Source organism: Thunnus thynnus, chromosome 16 (genome assembly GCF_963924715.1).
Source record: "Thunnus thynnus chromosome 16, fThuThy2.1, whole genome shotgun sequence".
Lineage (NCBI taxonomy): Eukaryota > Metazoa > Chordata > Actinopteri > Scombriformes > Scombridae > Thunnus > Thunnus thynnus.
In genome coordinates, this window is record NC_089532.1 from 11875255 (window position 1) to 11890495 (window position 15241).

Consider the following 15241-nt stretch of genomic DNA (forward strand, 5'->3'; position numbering starts at 1 on the left):
AATCAATAAAGTGCAGTTAAATCCACTCTTTCAGATTTGGACAATTCTACAAAGGCATAGATTACATTCAATGCTTTCTGCAATATCTGGCAACTATGGTACTTTTAAAGGATAAGTTCACAATTTTTGAAGTCTGTATCTTCTGAATATCTTTTTGCATAAAACAAGAACTGTCAATTTTGTCCCCCATTACATACATTGGAAGTGCATTATGAAGGGACCTTGTAGTGGTCAGTGTGACCAGGAGGAATGATTACAGCAAGCAAAACCTGTTTCAATGTTCATATGGGCACCTCTTGTTTTAAAACAGATTTGAAAAATTGTGAACCTGTCCTTTAAGGAAAGTGTGGAATGTGGTTGTAGTAAACAAATTATGGTTAAATTAAATAAAACACTTGGCTATGGTTATGGATTGTGGTTATGGTTAATAAAAGGTGAACATAAAATGCATGTTGCATGAAATTTAGAAGCACTACACACTCATCTATGACCAAACCTCCTCACCCTTACTTTCCACCTTGCTAAATGAAGTGCACACTACTTCCTGCACTGGTACTGAATGTTGGCACTGGACATAAATTGTGAGGTGCAGAAGTGTCCAGTATGAACATAATTCCTATAAGCTGCAATAACTTAGAAATAATAGTTCATCCACCACCTCTAAACTTACTTTGCCATAAACACTTGTTGGAACCAGGGTTGAAGGTACTGCATCTTGCCAGTGATCGCAGTTCCCGTCATCGACTGGGACTACACTGATAAGGTAGAGAGGCAGACATGTGTTTTCATGTCCTGAGAAGATACCTCAGCAGGTCCATTGCATGACTGAAACAGAGCTTTGGTTGCAATCTGCAATCTGTTCGTGACAGAGAGACAATTCTGAAGCCAGATCCTGCAGCTATCTTTGGAACAATATTGTTCAATCAGTCATGTCAATACTGTGCGATTGACATGTGGCGGAAGTTGAGTTAGAGGGCAGAGGGGGGATGTGGCTCAGATGAAACAGCCGAGGAGACAAAGCTGACGCAGACGAGAGGGGGAACGGGATTCTGAGGTGAAAACCACCAACAGCCCAGTAATTATTGTCCATTTATTTCAAAGGAGATAAGCAGTGTGACAGATGATAGTACAGATTTCTCTCTGTGAGAACCAGATGCCATGTGGCGTACAATAAAAAGAAGAAAGGACATGGTGAGGGGAGAGTCGGCAAGAGCGGAAAACAAAAGTGGTAGAAGAGGAGAAAAAAGGAGAGAGAAAGGGGGAGGAAAGCGGAAAGAGAGTGAGACAGTGTGAGGTTACTTCCATTAGCCGTTCGTTGTCTTCCAAGAACTGGAGCAGCAGCTAGATCAGATTGCACTCCACTCAAACAAAGAGCTTTGGTTATTTGAGTCGTCTTGCATTGTACCAGCTAAATTTCCCAAGGCAAATGTTGACAGAGAAAATTGATATTGAGTGCAATATTATTCTCCGCCGATCACAAGGAATTTCCTTCACCAAAGTTGGGATCTATGATGTCTGCGCAGCGTTTATCTGCGTTCACATTAAACTGAGCTTCAGCCATGTGGAAAAGGGTGTAAACATCGACTTTATGTAGAAGATTAGTCGTCCATAAGCACTAAATTAAACCAGCTTATACACTGAATATTACTTCTGGTGTGAAAACAAAATTTATAATAAAACTTACTTTGCAATTTCATTTTTAAATGACGCATTAATCTGCAAATTTGCAGCTTTGATCATCAAGTTTAAATTTTTTTGTTTACTCTTGTTTGTCAGCCATCAGATATTGAGCCCAAGTAATCTCCACAAATCAATAAATGCTCAGTGGCCAGTGACCAACAGACAGTGGTTATGCACAGCATTTTAAATAAACCCTTAATCATTAACAACGGCCTTCAAACATGAGATAATTCAATTCCCTATAGATACACGCCTATATGGACTTTAATCCCTCATGTCTGTGAGAGAGCATTACGTGTAAAACCTGAACCACTCATAGAAAAAATATGTCCTCTGGCAAAAAAAGTTCAAAGGTCAACTTGTCACTAGAAAATAACAACCCTGCAGAGAAAAGTATAGTACACACGTGCACGGGCGCTCAAAAATGTGCACACACATGCAGAGGAATGTTCCAGCAGTGTTATATAGACGACAAGGGGGAGGTTGAGCCTGGGGTATGCTTGAAATGAACTCCTGTCGTCCAACCACGTCTAAAGGGCAAAAGCGTTTGTACCTGTTCCAAATGGCCACACTTGAAGGTGGGGTGAAAGGCCCGCTGTCACATATGGGGGCGAGATGAGATGATTCATTCAAATGGGGATAATGGCACACAATTTTGGACAGTCTCGTCTCTCCTCAAAAGCTTTCATAGTGTGGCGCTCCCGGTACAAGTGAAAAGGTGACAGAAGTGGTTGTGTGAAGAATGAAAAGAGAAAGCTTGAGCAACTACTTTCTCACCCCTCACCCTGAACAATGGCTGCATGAAGTAGATGTGATTGTTGGACTGTTGGTTTTGGAAAAAAAAGTTATAAAAGCTCTCTGATGCAACCTCTCAATGCCGACATGGAAAAGGTGTGGGGGCTGTGTGACGGGGTTTCAGATGTTGTTTGATGCTCTGACAAGCACCTTGCTTGAAGCATAGTGACATCTTTAATGAGGCGGGGAAGGAAAAGAAAGTTAAAGCTTCAGGTGGATACGTGCAAACTAACACATCTCCCATCGGGCTGCAATCAATGAATATTTTCATAACTGATAAATCTGCAGATTATTTTCTTGATTAATCGGTTGGTCTATGACATTCACAATTTCTTAGAGGCCATATTGATGTCTTCAATTTGCTTGTTTTGTCTGACTAACGGTGCAAAACCTAAAGATTGTAAATTTACTGTCACACACAGTATGATAATGAACAAATTATTACATTTGAGAAACTGGAAGCAAAGAACATTTGGCATTTTTGTTTAAAAAATGACTGAAATCACAATTAATTATATTAATAGTTGCCAATTAATTTCTGTCATCTAATTGATTAATTATTGCAGCTACTGTATATTCTCCTTGTAATTTTGCTGCCTGGATTACGTTTTACAGTATATCAATATAATAAGGAAACGTTTCAATGAACATATACGTGCCAAATTGCTTAATGTTTATATTGAATTTATCTGCAAAGCTTTGACAATGTATTTGACTTGTTTCCCCAACAATATCTGCTCTTGCATTAAAATATAATGATAATACATTTTATTTATAGAGCACTTTTCAAGGTACTCAAAGACGCTTTCCACAGAAGAAAGAAAAATCTATATATGAAACACACTAAAAGCAAGAGAACACACTAAAAGTACATTAAGTAGCAGGGACATTAAAAAAATTCACTTGTAGCAACAGAATTACATTTTTTTGATGGTTTAGGCAACTCAAAGCAAAGAACTAGGCTAGGGAAAGATTGTGGTTGTGGTTAAATATTGAACAAATCTGTGAAAAAGCGACTTGAAGCACAAGACGACAGGTTTACTTTACTTACATTTAATTGAAACCACAATCTTCACTTAAACTTGACCAAAGTGCTTTTGTTGCCTGAACCTAACCACACACAGGACTCAGGATGCAAACCCTGGTGTCTGGTGTCAAAGTCCTTCACTTTGTAAGCTTTCCATGCAGTCCAAACACATCCTTACGACTTGCATGTGATCCAAAAAGCAGCTGCATTTTAAAAGAAACATTGCCAATGAATATAATCCAGTTAGCAGCTGCATATCCCTCACAATGTACCTGGCAGGACAAATTAGTAGTATGTAAACAGAATTACTAGGGGACAGGGTTGTACAATGACATTTACTATGTACACACACATGCAAATTCTCCTGTGCACATGGAAAACATGCCAACATGTAATGCACAAACATTCAAATACACACGCATATGTACATCATTACATCGACACAAACTCCTATTATCACACTCTGAAACGTCCTCAGTGTCCTCTCTTTCTCAGACACACACAGTCAAACACTAACAGTCTCTGGAATGTAGGAAATACATGGCGCCCAGTTTTGTTTTCTTTCTACAGTGTGTGCACTTCCCCTTAGGCACATCCAAAGAAAATATTTGTGTCTGAAACACTCCGAAGGTTCAGGGAATAATTCATTTCAGGGCTTCATGATGAAAACAGATTGCTAATTCTTTTGACTTGATTCTTTTTTTTGTTTGTTTATGAAAAAAACAAACAAAAAAAGTCAGTTCACTCCAGAGTAGAGAAGAGTTTATGTGTGTGTGTGCGTGTGTGTGTGTGTGTGTGATTCTGTGTGTGTGTGTGTTGCCTTTGTTTTTGTGTTTTTTTTCCTCAATGGAATTCGGTCCTGGCCGCTGGCTGAATGAAAAATAAAGCACAAACAGACGGAGCATGTCTGAGCATGATGTGTGTATATGTGTGCGTGTGTATGTGTGTGTGTGTGTGTGTGCAGGGCGGACATTAGGGCCTGACAGCAGATTCCTAAAGATCAAGACAATGTCGGGACAAAAATGTAAGCACCATGAATGAACCCTCTTTTGCTTGTGTCAACTTGAGCAGTAATCTGCTGACCACATGTTTATTTATTAAAACAGACAGTTTTTTAATTGGGGGCATTTTATGGGTCTCAAACATATGTAAATATTTGTATGCGTGTGTGCGTGTGCATCAATGCGCTTACAGTATTTGGTGTTTCTTTCTTTTTCATAAACATATGTGACTCTCATTTCATTATCACAAGACAAACTTCACTAATAAAATGTGCCTGTGATACATTACAAGTGTAAAAGAAACAAAGAGACATAATGTGTGCATGCGAGACACTGGAACAGGACATAATACACAGCTCAAAGCCTCTGGAAACAGTATGAAAATATCCATCTAAACAGGATCATTATGCAAAGGCAACAATAAACTGGTTCTGATGATAAACAGACTGTCATATCTCTATACCCGAGCCAGAGGGCAACACACTCTGTGACATCCATCTTCTTTAAGTAACACCGCTCACAATGACACTGGCACATGGTGAGAGCAAAGCACACACATACAAACACACACATGCCAACGTACTGTCATAAACACACACATACACGTTAACGTTCACAAACATACAGTATTAATATTCTCAGCCGCTTTCTTTGTGTCACACAAACACAGCGAGACAAGCTCACACACACACACACATGCACACATACACACACACACAAAAATCTCCCAGTATTTAATACAACTGGGTAATGCCAGGGGCAAAGCAGAAGTCATAATCATGAGTGTGTTTAACAGCAGTATGACAGGCGGATGCTGCTTCAGTGTAAGTAAAGAACATTTAAATAAGCAAGTCTGAATTATTCAAGACTGAGACCGGCTCGCACATGCTGGTTGCCCTCACCCGCTCAGCTCCAGTCATGCTGGGATAAGCTCGGGATGGGAATGGGAAAGGGGGAAGAAAAAAAAAAGAAAGAAAACAACCCAACATCCTCCATTAAGGTGCAAACAGTCTAAACCCAGACTGAGCCAAGCCAGAGTTTTTTTTATTTGACCAATGTAGTTAATTCACGTGACATGGTTGGTTAAACTCAGGATTTGTTGAAGTCATGGAGATGCACATGTGGTGTCCACAAGGCTGTGGTGAGCTCAGGGTAGATGTGGTGGATGTGTGTGTGTATGTGTGTGTGGGTGGGTGTGAGGGCAGCAGAAACAGAGCAGTTTAGTGCATGTAGAGCTGAGATGTTGAATTACAGAGAAATAATTCTATTCATTTTAAGTAGTTTTCTAAAGAAAAATAACAAACTTTCCGTATGTCTGGCTTCTCCAGTGTGATAACGTGCTGCTTTTCTCTGTTTTATATTATTGTAAAGTTGAATATCTTTGAGAACAAAACAAGCAATTTGATGGCGAAATTGTGCTTTTCACATTTTATAGATCAACAGATTAATGGATTAATTGAGAAAATAATCAGCAGATTAATTGATTGTGAAAACAGTCATTAGTTGCAGCCTTAGCAGGATGTGACTGGACGTGGCCAGAAAGGAAAGTAGACCTGGAACTGATAAACTGATTAACTGATCAGGTCAATTAACAGAAGATTAACTGGCACCTATTTTTATTACTGATTAACTGTTTTGCTTTTCTTTGTCTTTTATGAAAGTTAATAATATATCTTTGGGTGGATCTTTGGAATGTTAATCAGACAAAACAAGCACTTTAAATACGTCACTTTGGGCTCTGAGCGGAGCTGAATTACCAAGCACCAGAGCCTGAGGGGCCCCCCAAAAGCCCCAGGTTCACTGCATGAGAATAAGAATTGGTAATTTGATTATTTGCATATTTGCACCACTACAGTACAATATCCACCAAGGCAGTCCTTCATTATTAGCTACTTTTGTAGCCATGTGTTGAACAGGGACCCTCTGCCATAATCTAGTTTTAAGAGCTCTTTTTTCATTCATTTTAGTTTAAATTGTCACTCACATAATGCATATTCTTAATAAAGTTGTGTTTAATCAAAGTACCGCAAACTAAAACAAATTAGTAAGCTAATTCTGCAACAGGAGTACTTACAACGGCTTATTCCTGTAAGAAATTGTGATCTACATTTGTCTCTACTTTCTGACTATTTCATTGACCAAATAATCATCAGAATAATCACCTTTCATTTTTAGTGTCATTAATCTAGTTTTTCAATTAACTGATCAACTGATTAGTTAATCAAACGTCATAACATTGAGAAAACTGCCAAACACCACTTACCAACTTGCTTGCTTTGTCTGAAAAGCAATTCAAAACCCAAATATAGTCAATTAACAACAATAATAAAATAGAGAAGTGAAGCAAATCTTGACATCTGAGAAGCTGGAACAGAAGTAACATAAGTATTCAAACATCACATGTAGGTGAAAGGCTGAGAGGAACACTGACTCCACTCCACAAACGTATTAAAATAGAGAACTTTTCTATTTCTGCTGGGTCTTTGTAAGGTCAGAAAAAAAAATGACAGGGATTGAAAAATGTAGTTAAAGCTGTGGTTTGGAGTCAGTGTGCTGGGGTTCCTCTTTTCATTATTTGAGAAGTTGGAACAAGGAACTGGCCTTTTTTCTTATTACATGACTTAGATGATTATTAAAAATTGTTATACATTAATATTCTGTCACTCACTTAATTGATTAATAGACTAATCACTTCAGGTTTTTGGCTCCTTATGTATTCACAGCAGTGGTGGAAGAAGTACTCAGATCCCTTACTGAAGTTTGCTTAAGTAAAAGTTCATAAGTATTATCAGCAAAATGTACTTAAAGTATTGTAGTAAAAGTAGTGATTTGATCCCTCTGACTGATATATTATTATATATGATGTCATTAGATTATTAATACTGAAGCATCAGTGTTAGAGCAGCATGTTACTGTTGTAGCTGCTGGAGGTGGAGCTAGTTTGAACTACTTTATATACAGTCAGCTAGTTTAGTCCAGTGGTTCCAAATCTAGGGGTTGGGCCCTTCCAAAGGGTCACCAGATAAATCTGAGGGGTCATGAGATGATTAATGGGAGAGGAAAGAAGAAAAAACAAAGTTCTGATATACAAATCTGTTTTCAGTTTTTGGACTTTTTCTCTAATCTTTGATTCCTGGTGATATATTAGATCACTGGAACATTTATTGAAATGAAACCATGTGAGAAGTTTTGAGGGGAAAATCACTATTTGGTGGAGTTGTTAACAACTCATAGACATCTGAAATGTGACCCCGACTACACACTGCTGTAAGACGTCAAAAAGGTTGGAAATCACTGGTTTCATCTTTAACAATGTGTTCTATTCTAAAAGCTTGTTATATTATCCATTGTGTCAGATCTTCATCTGAAAAGTAACTTAAGCTGTCAGATAAATATAGTGGAATTGAAAACACAATATTTTCCTCTAAAATGGAGTGGAGTGGAAGTGTAAAACAGCATAAAATGAAAGTGAAGTACAAGTAGCCTACCTCAAAATTGTACTTAAGTACAGTACTTCAGTAAATGTCCTTAGTTACTTTCCACCACTGATGCACAGAAACTCTTTTAAAATGTGGCTGAAGTGTCTGAGTATCTGAAAATTGTGAACACCTGGCCCTCCTGAACTCCACCTGAGATAAATTATAAGTTATGACAGGTTTTCACGAAGAGGATGAGCACAGAGGCCGTTGGAGATCCAGATCCAACTGGGAAATCATGGAAGCCGAAACTGTAGATAAACACACACACAGGCAATTACAGCCTGACTAAACACACATCACATCATCAACCAAAACCACTCAAAGTGAAAATATACCCTCATCCCTTACCAACCACATTTGCCTCCAGCCACAACCAACTGCTGTTTTCACACCCACGTGCTTGCTGATTGCGCTGATCTTACTGATTGAGCTTCATTTACGAAACATGTGGGAATAAGACCTAGTTGCTCACCAAGATTACACACAGCCAGTCATTTTGCTTTGCCCTATTACCACAATAAACATCAGCAATGACAAATGCTTGAGAAATTGTTGCTAAAACCACAGAGGGCAGAGGAAAAAAAGCACACAGTCAGTTTTAGTGGGACTAATCTTACTATCTGATCATCAGCAGTTGAAACATGTCTCTATATTTTCTACTATTAGATGTGATTAGTCAAAACATGTTCGACAGTTATCATATAAACATGCCTGACAAGTTATTTGGCTGCAGGACTCAGTGCTGACCACCAGCGGCAGCAACACAACAGCAATGTGAACCAGCGGGAGACGTTGATCTGATGGTTGTAGGTCATTTAGGCTGTTTTGTAAATTAACCAGTTTGGCGTTGTTTTTTTTTTAAACCAGTTAGATTGTTGGCAACTTTTATGTTTGCTTTTTATTTTGTCGCAATTTCTTTGGAAGTAGCATTTTAAACAAAAACAGAACAGTCAGTTATTTCATGGAAGCCCACAAATAGGGAACTTACTATTTCTTAACTTCCCCTCAGTGATTTACTCATAAATGCGTCAAGATCTATATTACTTGCACAAGTCGATCAGCAAGGGAGCCACTTTTTTTCATGTATAACTGATGTTGTTTGTTCTTCATTAGTCTACAACAAATTGATTTTGACCCTCTTCATATGTGTAAGCCTGTCTGTTTCTGTACTGTCCCAGATAAATATTTTGTGGACAAGTCTTTCTTGATTAATTCTTACATCATATTTTTAAGTAATTTTGCCATTTTCTATGTTTGCTTACAGAGATACAGCTAATTGTATGTAGAGGGAGAGTGAATGGTGACTATAGTCTGCACAAAAATGTAGCCTAAAACATAAAATAATGTATTTTTCACATAAGTAAGAGTAAGAGCTTTTGGATGGTAATTTTCCTACAAGGTTGCACATTTTTGGGCAAGACATGAAATGAAACAGGCTTGAATTGAATTTTAAAAGTACTGTAAACCTGCAGGTTTTAAATGACGGGACAGGTTGCTCTGGATACCTCCGGATCTATTAACAACAAACATGTTTGATGAGTAAAAGATCAAAACATCAGCACACTCCCTTGCACCAGACTTCTTATCTAAACTTTTTTGTTAAGACCTTCGTCAGAGCGTGAGGAGATGTGCCAGATTCACACAGAACACAGTCTCTTACACGGAAAAGGGGTCATCATAAAAATGTGTCATCTTGAAAATATGTTCACAGAGAGAAAGACACTCCAGAACCAGTATGAACAGGTTTCTGGTAGTTTTACCAACATAGATTTTGCAACATGTTTCAAGATTCTGGATGGATAAACACTTCGCGTTCAGGTTTTTTGTTTTTGCCTGATCAGATACAAAAATCCTTCTTTTTTGTTTTGGATCTTAAAATTGTTGGCCAAGAGAGCCACCAGATAACAGCGAATTCCAATGTTTCATAATAGTATTGTTGATGGCACAAGAATGAGGACTGATACTGAAAACAGGGAGCTGCTTCTTACACTTTTCTTCAGAAGAGCCTCTCTTGATTTAGTAAGGACACACTCATAAACTTCTTCTACACTGTGCAGAGTAAATCTCTCTAGAAACTCTCTAGAATGGCGTATTTGATTAAATTAATACCCAAATTCAACATACATCAGCACATAAATTTTTAACACTTAACAGTTGGAAGATTTGCAATTTGCATTTTTGTAGCCTATATGTGGACTTGATTGATTTCTCATTTTGTGAGACTCATTAGTTGTGCTGTAGAGGCAAATTTAAAATAAAAAAAAAAAAAAGTTTTTACAGATGTGAACTACAATTTGTCATTATAATTTCACAAACTAAAACAAAAATCAAGAAAATAATTAATGTGTGCTTTTAAATAAATACTCTTCTATTGATCCTGTTGTGTTTACTTAAGTTTGTGTTTTTTTATAATTATTATTATTACTTTAATTAATCTATGAACATTTTAACATTGCATCTGTATAAAAGATACAAGCAGTAACCTGATACTAATAAAACAAAGTAAAAAGAAAAAAAAGAATACATAAAACACACACACACAAACACACACAAACAAAATGAAATAAATTGGGGGGGGGTTACATAATATATCTTGCCATCTGTTCATATCATCTCAAGGCATTTTTGCTCTGTAGTTTTCTAAGAGATTTAAAATAAAGTCTAAAAGGCTGAAAAAGCTCCATCTCTACTCATCAGGACATGGTTGCTAAGAAGGGTGACCATGTTGAGTCGTACTTATCTAGAGAGCCTTTATTTGTGCAAATTACTTTTTCAAATTTAGCTTTTTTTCAAAAGTGCTTCAGTCCAGTCTTGAATATGTGGAGTGCCGCTGTGTCTCCATTTACAAAAATAAACTTTTTGGCAACAGCAAAAGCTACAGAGAAGCCACTTATTATGTTGTTGATTAGGTAATCTAGACAGAACCCCTATTATACAAAATACAAGATCGGGCTTAATACAAACTTTTGTCACAGTACAAATTTGCTGGTACACTTCAATCTAAAACTTTTGAACGGTATGCAGTATGTAGATATGACCCTTTATTAGATGAGCATTTCCAGTAAATTGGGCTTAACCCAACTCTCCACAACCTATCAGGAGTCCAGTGATATCTCTGTAATGTTTTGAGCTGAGTTAGTTTCAATGAGACATTCTCGGAAGTGGACTGAGCTCTTCTCCAGACCTTGTTCCATTCATCATTAGTTATACTATGGCTTAGATCTATAACCTGAGCCCTTTTCAGAGCTGGAAAATCTGATGATATTTTGTTTTCAACTTCTTTATAGGTATTTTTTTGTGTTTAATTTGGGAGATATTTCTTGCTGGTAAACATTTGTCCCAATAGAGGACTTTGTGCAGCTCTCTCTCTTCCCCACTACACAATATTTAAATTTTAATCAGAAGTGTTCATTACCCATCACTTATGTGCAATACACTTATTTACCTAATTACCACTTATGTGCATTACAGCACCTGCACACCAATGTGCAATATAATATATATTTGTATATATTTTAATTAATCTCTCTCTTATCTTCCTCTTCTCTCTCATTTTATTATATACTCTAATTGGAACTAGAGCTTCACTGCCTTCATTGTTGCCATCTGCTGTGTTGCTGTGCATGTCTGACAATAACACCTTTTGAATTTTGATCTTGAATCACTCCTCACCTGGAGATGGGTATTTGTCTAGGGGACATTTCTGAGTCAATATGATTTAAACCCTGTATCATTATTAAGATCAGCTACTTTATCCATCTTCCCCCACATATAAATGGCTATAGATGGGATTAAAACTATGTTTAAGATAGATAGATAGATAGATAGATAGATAGATAGATAGATAGATAGATAGATAATTCAATCCAATACAGCAGCTCTACCATAAATTCTACATTTACAAAGTTTATACATTTTCAGTTCAGTTTTTGTTGACATTGTCAAAAAGGTGATAATTCTACTCTATGTTTAATATCGAGATCGTTGAAAAGTGTTCCTAATATTTTGCCCCCCTCATGTATGTTAATGGAGTGGACAAAATATTAGGAACACCATCATATATATATATATATATACACATATGCATATACATATAATTAAAGAAAGAAATAAATATGTGTATATATATATATATGTATATATACTAAATAAAATAGTACTATACTAAATAAAATAAGCAATATAAAAAAGAAGAATAAAAATAGAATAATTATAGAAGTGTAGTTGAACCTTTAAACAAGATATTGCTGTTAATGTGCAAATTAATGTAAACTGATGATGATGATGATGATGATGATAATGACGATGATGATAATGATCATGACTAGGTAAGAGAATGTAAAAGATGACGAGAGCAGCTGAGTGACGCAGTCGTTACGTGTCAACCAATAAATTAAAGCGACTCTCCCTTTCGCTCGGTTTTCAGAGAGAGAGAGAGAGAGAGAGAGAGAGAGGGAGAGAGAGAGAGAGAGAGAGAAAAGAGAGAGAGCGAGAGAGAGAGAGAGAGAGAGGTTGAAAAGGTAAGAGTCGCGCTGCATCCTGGGTACATAGCTCCATGGTGATGCAGTGAGGCTGTGGGTCGTGTTTTTGTGTTTTTGTGTGGACGAGGAAACCAAAGTAAAGTAAACGGGGGAGGGTCGGCCGCTGGTGAGTGAGGAAGGGGGAAGGCTTTTAAGCGAGTTACAATGCGTCTTTCACGGTGTTGAGCGGTCTCGGTGAACGATGAGCCAACTTCGCCGGTCGTCTCGAAGCGATATGAGCCACTCTTGAGCCCCGTGGAAACCCTTCTTCTCGGCGGGGGGAGAGCGAGCATGAAGAAGCCGAGCGCCCTGCTCCGTGTTGCCGGCTTGACTGGGAAATGGTAGCGTGCTGCAGGAACCGCACTGGGAAGGAACATGGTCGAGAGGAGCAGCAAATTCTTGTTGATCGTCGTCGGATCCGTGTGTTTCATGCTGATTCTGTATCAGTACGTGGCCCCCGGGGTGATCAATTTCGGTTCCCCGCACGGTTATTTCACGGAGGAGGACGAGGGGGACATCTTCCCGACTCCGGACCCCCACTACGTTAAGAAATACTACTTCCCCGTCAGGGACCTGGAGAGGACGATCGATTTTCAAATCAAAGGGGAGGACGTGATCGTGTTTTTGCACATCCAGAAAACAGGGGGGACTACCTTCGGCAGGCACCTGGTCCAAAATGTCCGTCTGGAGGTTCCCTGCGACTGCAGACCGGGCCAGAAGAAGTGTACCTGCTACCGGCCGAACCGCAAGGAGACCTGGCTCTTCTCCCGGTTCTCCACCGGCTGGAGCTGCGGCTTGCACGCCGACTGGACCGAGCTCACCAACTGTGTGCCCGGGGTCCTCAACAAGAAGGAGAGCAAGCAGAAGATTCAAAGGTAAATCTGAGATTTATATATTTTCTAAAAAAATGTATTTCGGTCTGCAATCAATAACAGAAATAACTGGGTCATACATGTATAAATGTACAAATACACATACAGACATACATAAACACAAAAAAGGAGGCAGATAGTTGAAACCAACACAACTTAAAAGATTTCTGCAGTCCGTAATAGGTGTAGACTGAAGCTACAGCTTATAATGCATACCCACCCTTTTAACAACACATCCTATGTGACCTCAAAAGATAACATCAAACAATACACAACAAAAAAACCATAAACAACTTACATATGCTGTACCTCGTCCTTCTATGACAGTGTTTCTGTCTAATTATCAGCTTATTTTTCTCTAAACTTACTACCTGTTTTCAGCTCCTACTACAGCTGCTCCAGAAATTCACTCCTCTGACTGAAATACAGAGATATTTTACATCAGTCCTCTCTAATAGTTTTTTTTTGAACATGCAAATTCCTCTCAAGTCATATTGATTTTCTCTCTTTAAACACAGAGAAATGTTTGGTTTAACTATAGATCATGAAGAAGCCTTAAAATGTGAGGTTTTAGATATAACTTTGAAATCTATTGCAACTGTTTGACATATTTTTGAGGATTATATCACTGTAACTTGATTACTTTATTATATGTTGTTTTTAGATGATTACAGCAGTGCAGCAATAGTAGTGAAAATATACCTTAAGGTCACTTTAAACTCCCTACACTTTAAATTGTGTTTCTGTAATCATATTGAAATAATCAAAAGCAATTAAAATAAAAAGAAAATGAACTAAACTAACATTCTCCATCTATGTTGCCAGTCCCACTTCTCTCTAATCTTCGTCTGGTTTACAAAACGGCCTTTTAATGCAACGCTTATTCCTCTAGAGAGACAATTATAATAGGTTTAATCTAAGCAATTCACTCAAAATATCAAAAACTTAACTAGACTATGCAGCTATTTTTGGTTTAATTTACACCACAGAAATGCAGTAGTTACACCAGAGAGGATAAAACATTAAAAGAAGGTAATAAAATGTTGTTATAAGCCCATAACCGAATACCACAAATTGTCTCCTGATGTTAATGCATAATGTTCCATCGGTCTCTATGTTACTTTAAATCAAAGGGCTTTCTTTCCACTTGGGTGCGACAGTATTGTAGCATGACTTCAAATTAAAAAAAAAAAAAAGAGAGTTGCAAGGATTGTGTGCGTCGTCATGAAGTGGTGGGCTGATAATAGATGCTGAGAGACAAATGATTATTGACATTTCTACATTGCGCTGTCACAAATGCCACAGGAGCTCAACAGCGTGTCTGACAATTGTTGATGGGTGCCAATATCAGGGCGCCCTCCCACTGAATCGCATACAGAGACTCAGCTGAATTTATTTCAGGCAGTGGGGAGTGTAATACATCCAGGCAACATTTCCACTCAGTAATAATCCCTCACATTGACTGCGAGGTATTCAGACACGACACACATTCTTATTAAGTTATAACCCATTTCTTCTACACGCCTCCCCATTGTTGTTGCCAACATATTGCATCCCTCTCCCAGACATATTGACGGCTGTATCAACTTCCATTTCACTGCACCCTTGTGGTTAAAGGGTATGCTTGTTGGAATAGGTTATGTTGTCTTTGTGTTGCTTAAGCTTGTTCAATATTTTATTTTGGCTGCGGATGATCAATAGGACAAAGAGGGCGCAGAAATATGTGGGAATTTAAAAAAAGAAAAGTGTTTTTCGCCTCTCTGCCTGTCTGTCTCCCAGCCAGGCGCGCTTGGAGATGTCAAGCCGGCTGCTCTGCTTCCCATGGCTGCTCAAACTGGGGATCAGAGCTGCAGGCTGGGCAGGGCTG

The 15241-nt window shown here is 38.2% G+C and overlaps 1 protein-coding gene across 1 annotated transcript in view; it reads left to right on the forward strand.

Annotated features, from left to right (window-relative positions):
* Positions 1 to 12448: 12448 nt before the first annotated feature.
* The window catches only part of hs6st1a (heparan sulfate 6-O-sulfotransferase 1a), a 64879-nt gene continuing 62086 nt past the window's right edge, over positions 12449 to 15241 (forward strand). Inside the window, exon 1 of the mRNA XM_067613326.1 lies at positions 12449 to 13377. Within this exon, the coding sequence (XP_067469427.1) occupies positions 12878 to 13377 (500 nt within the window). The 5' untranslated portion in view covers positions 12449 to 12877. The remainder of the gene's footprint in view (positions 13378 to 15241) is intronic.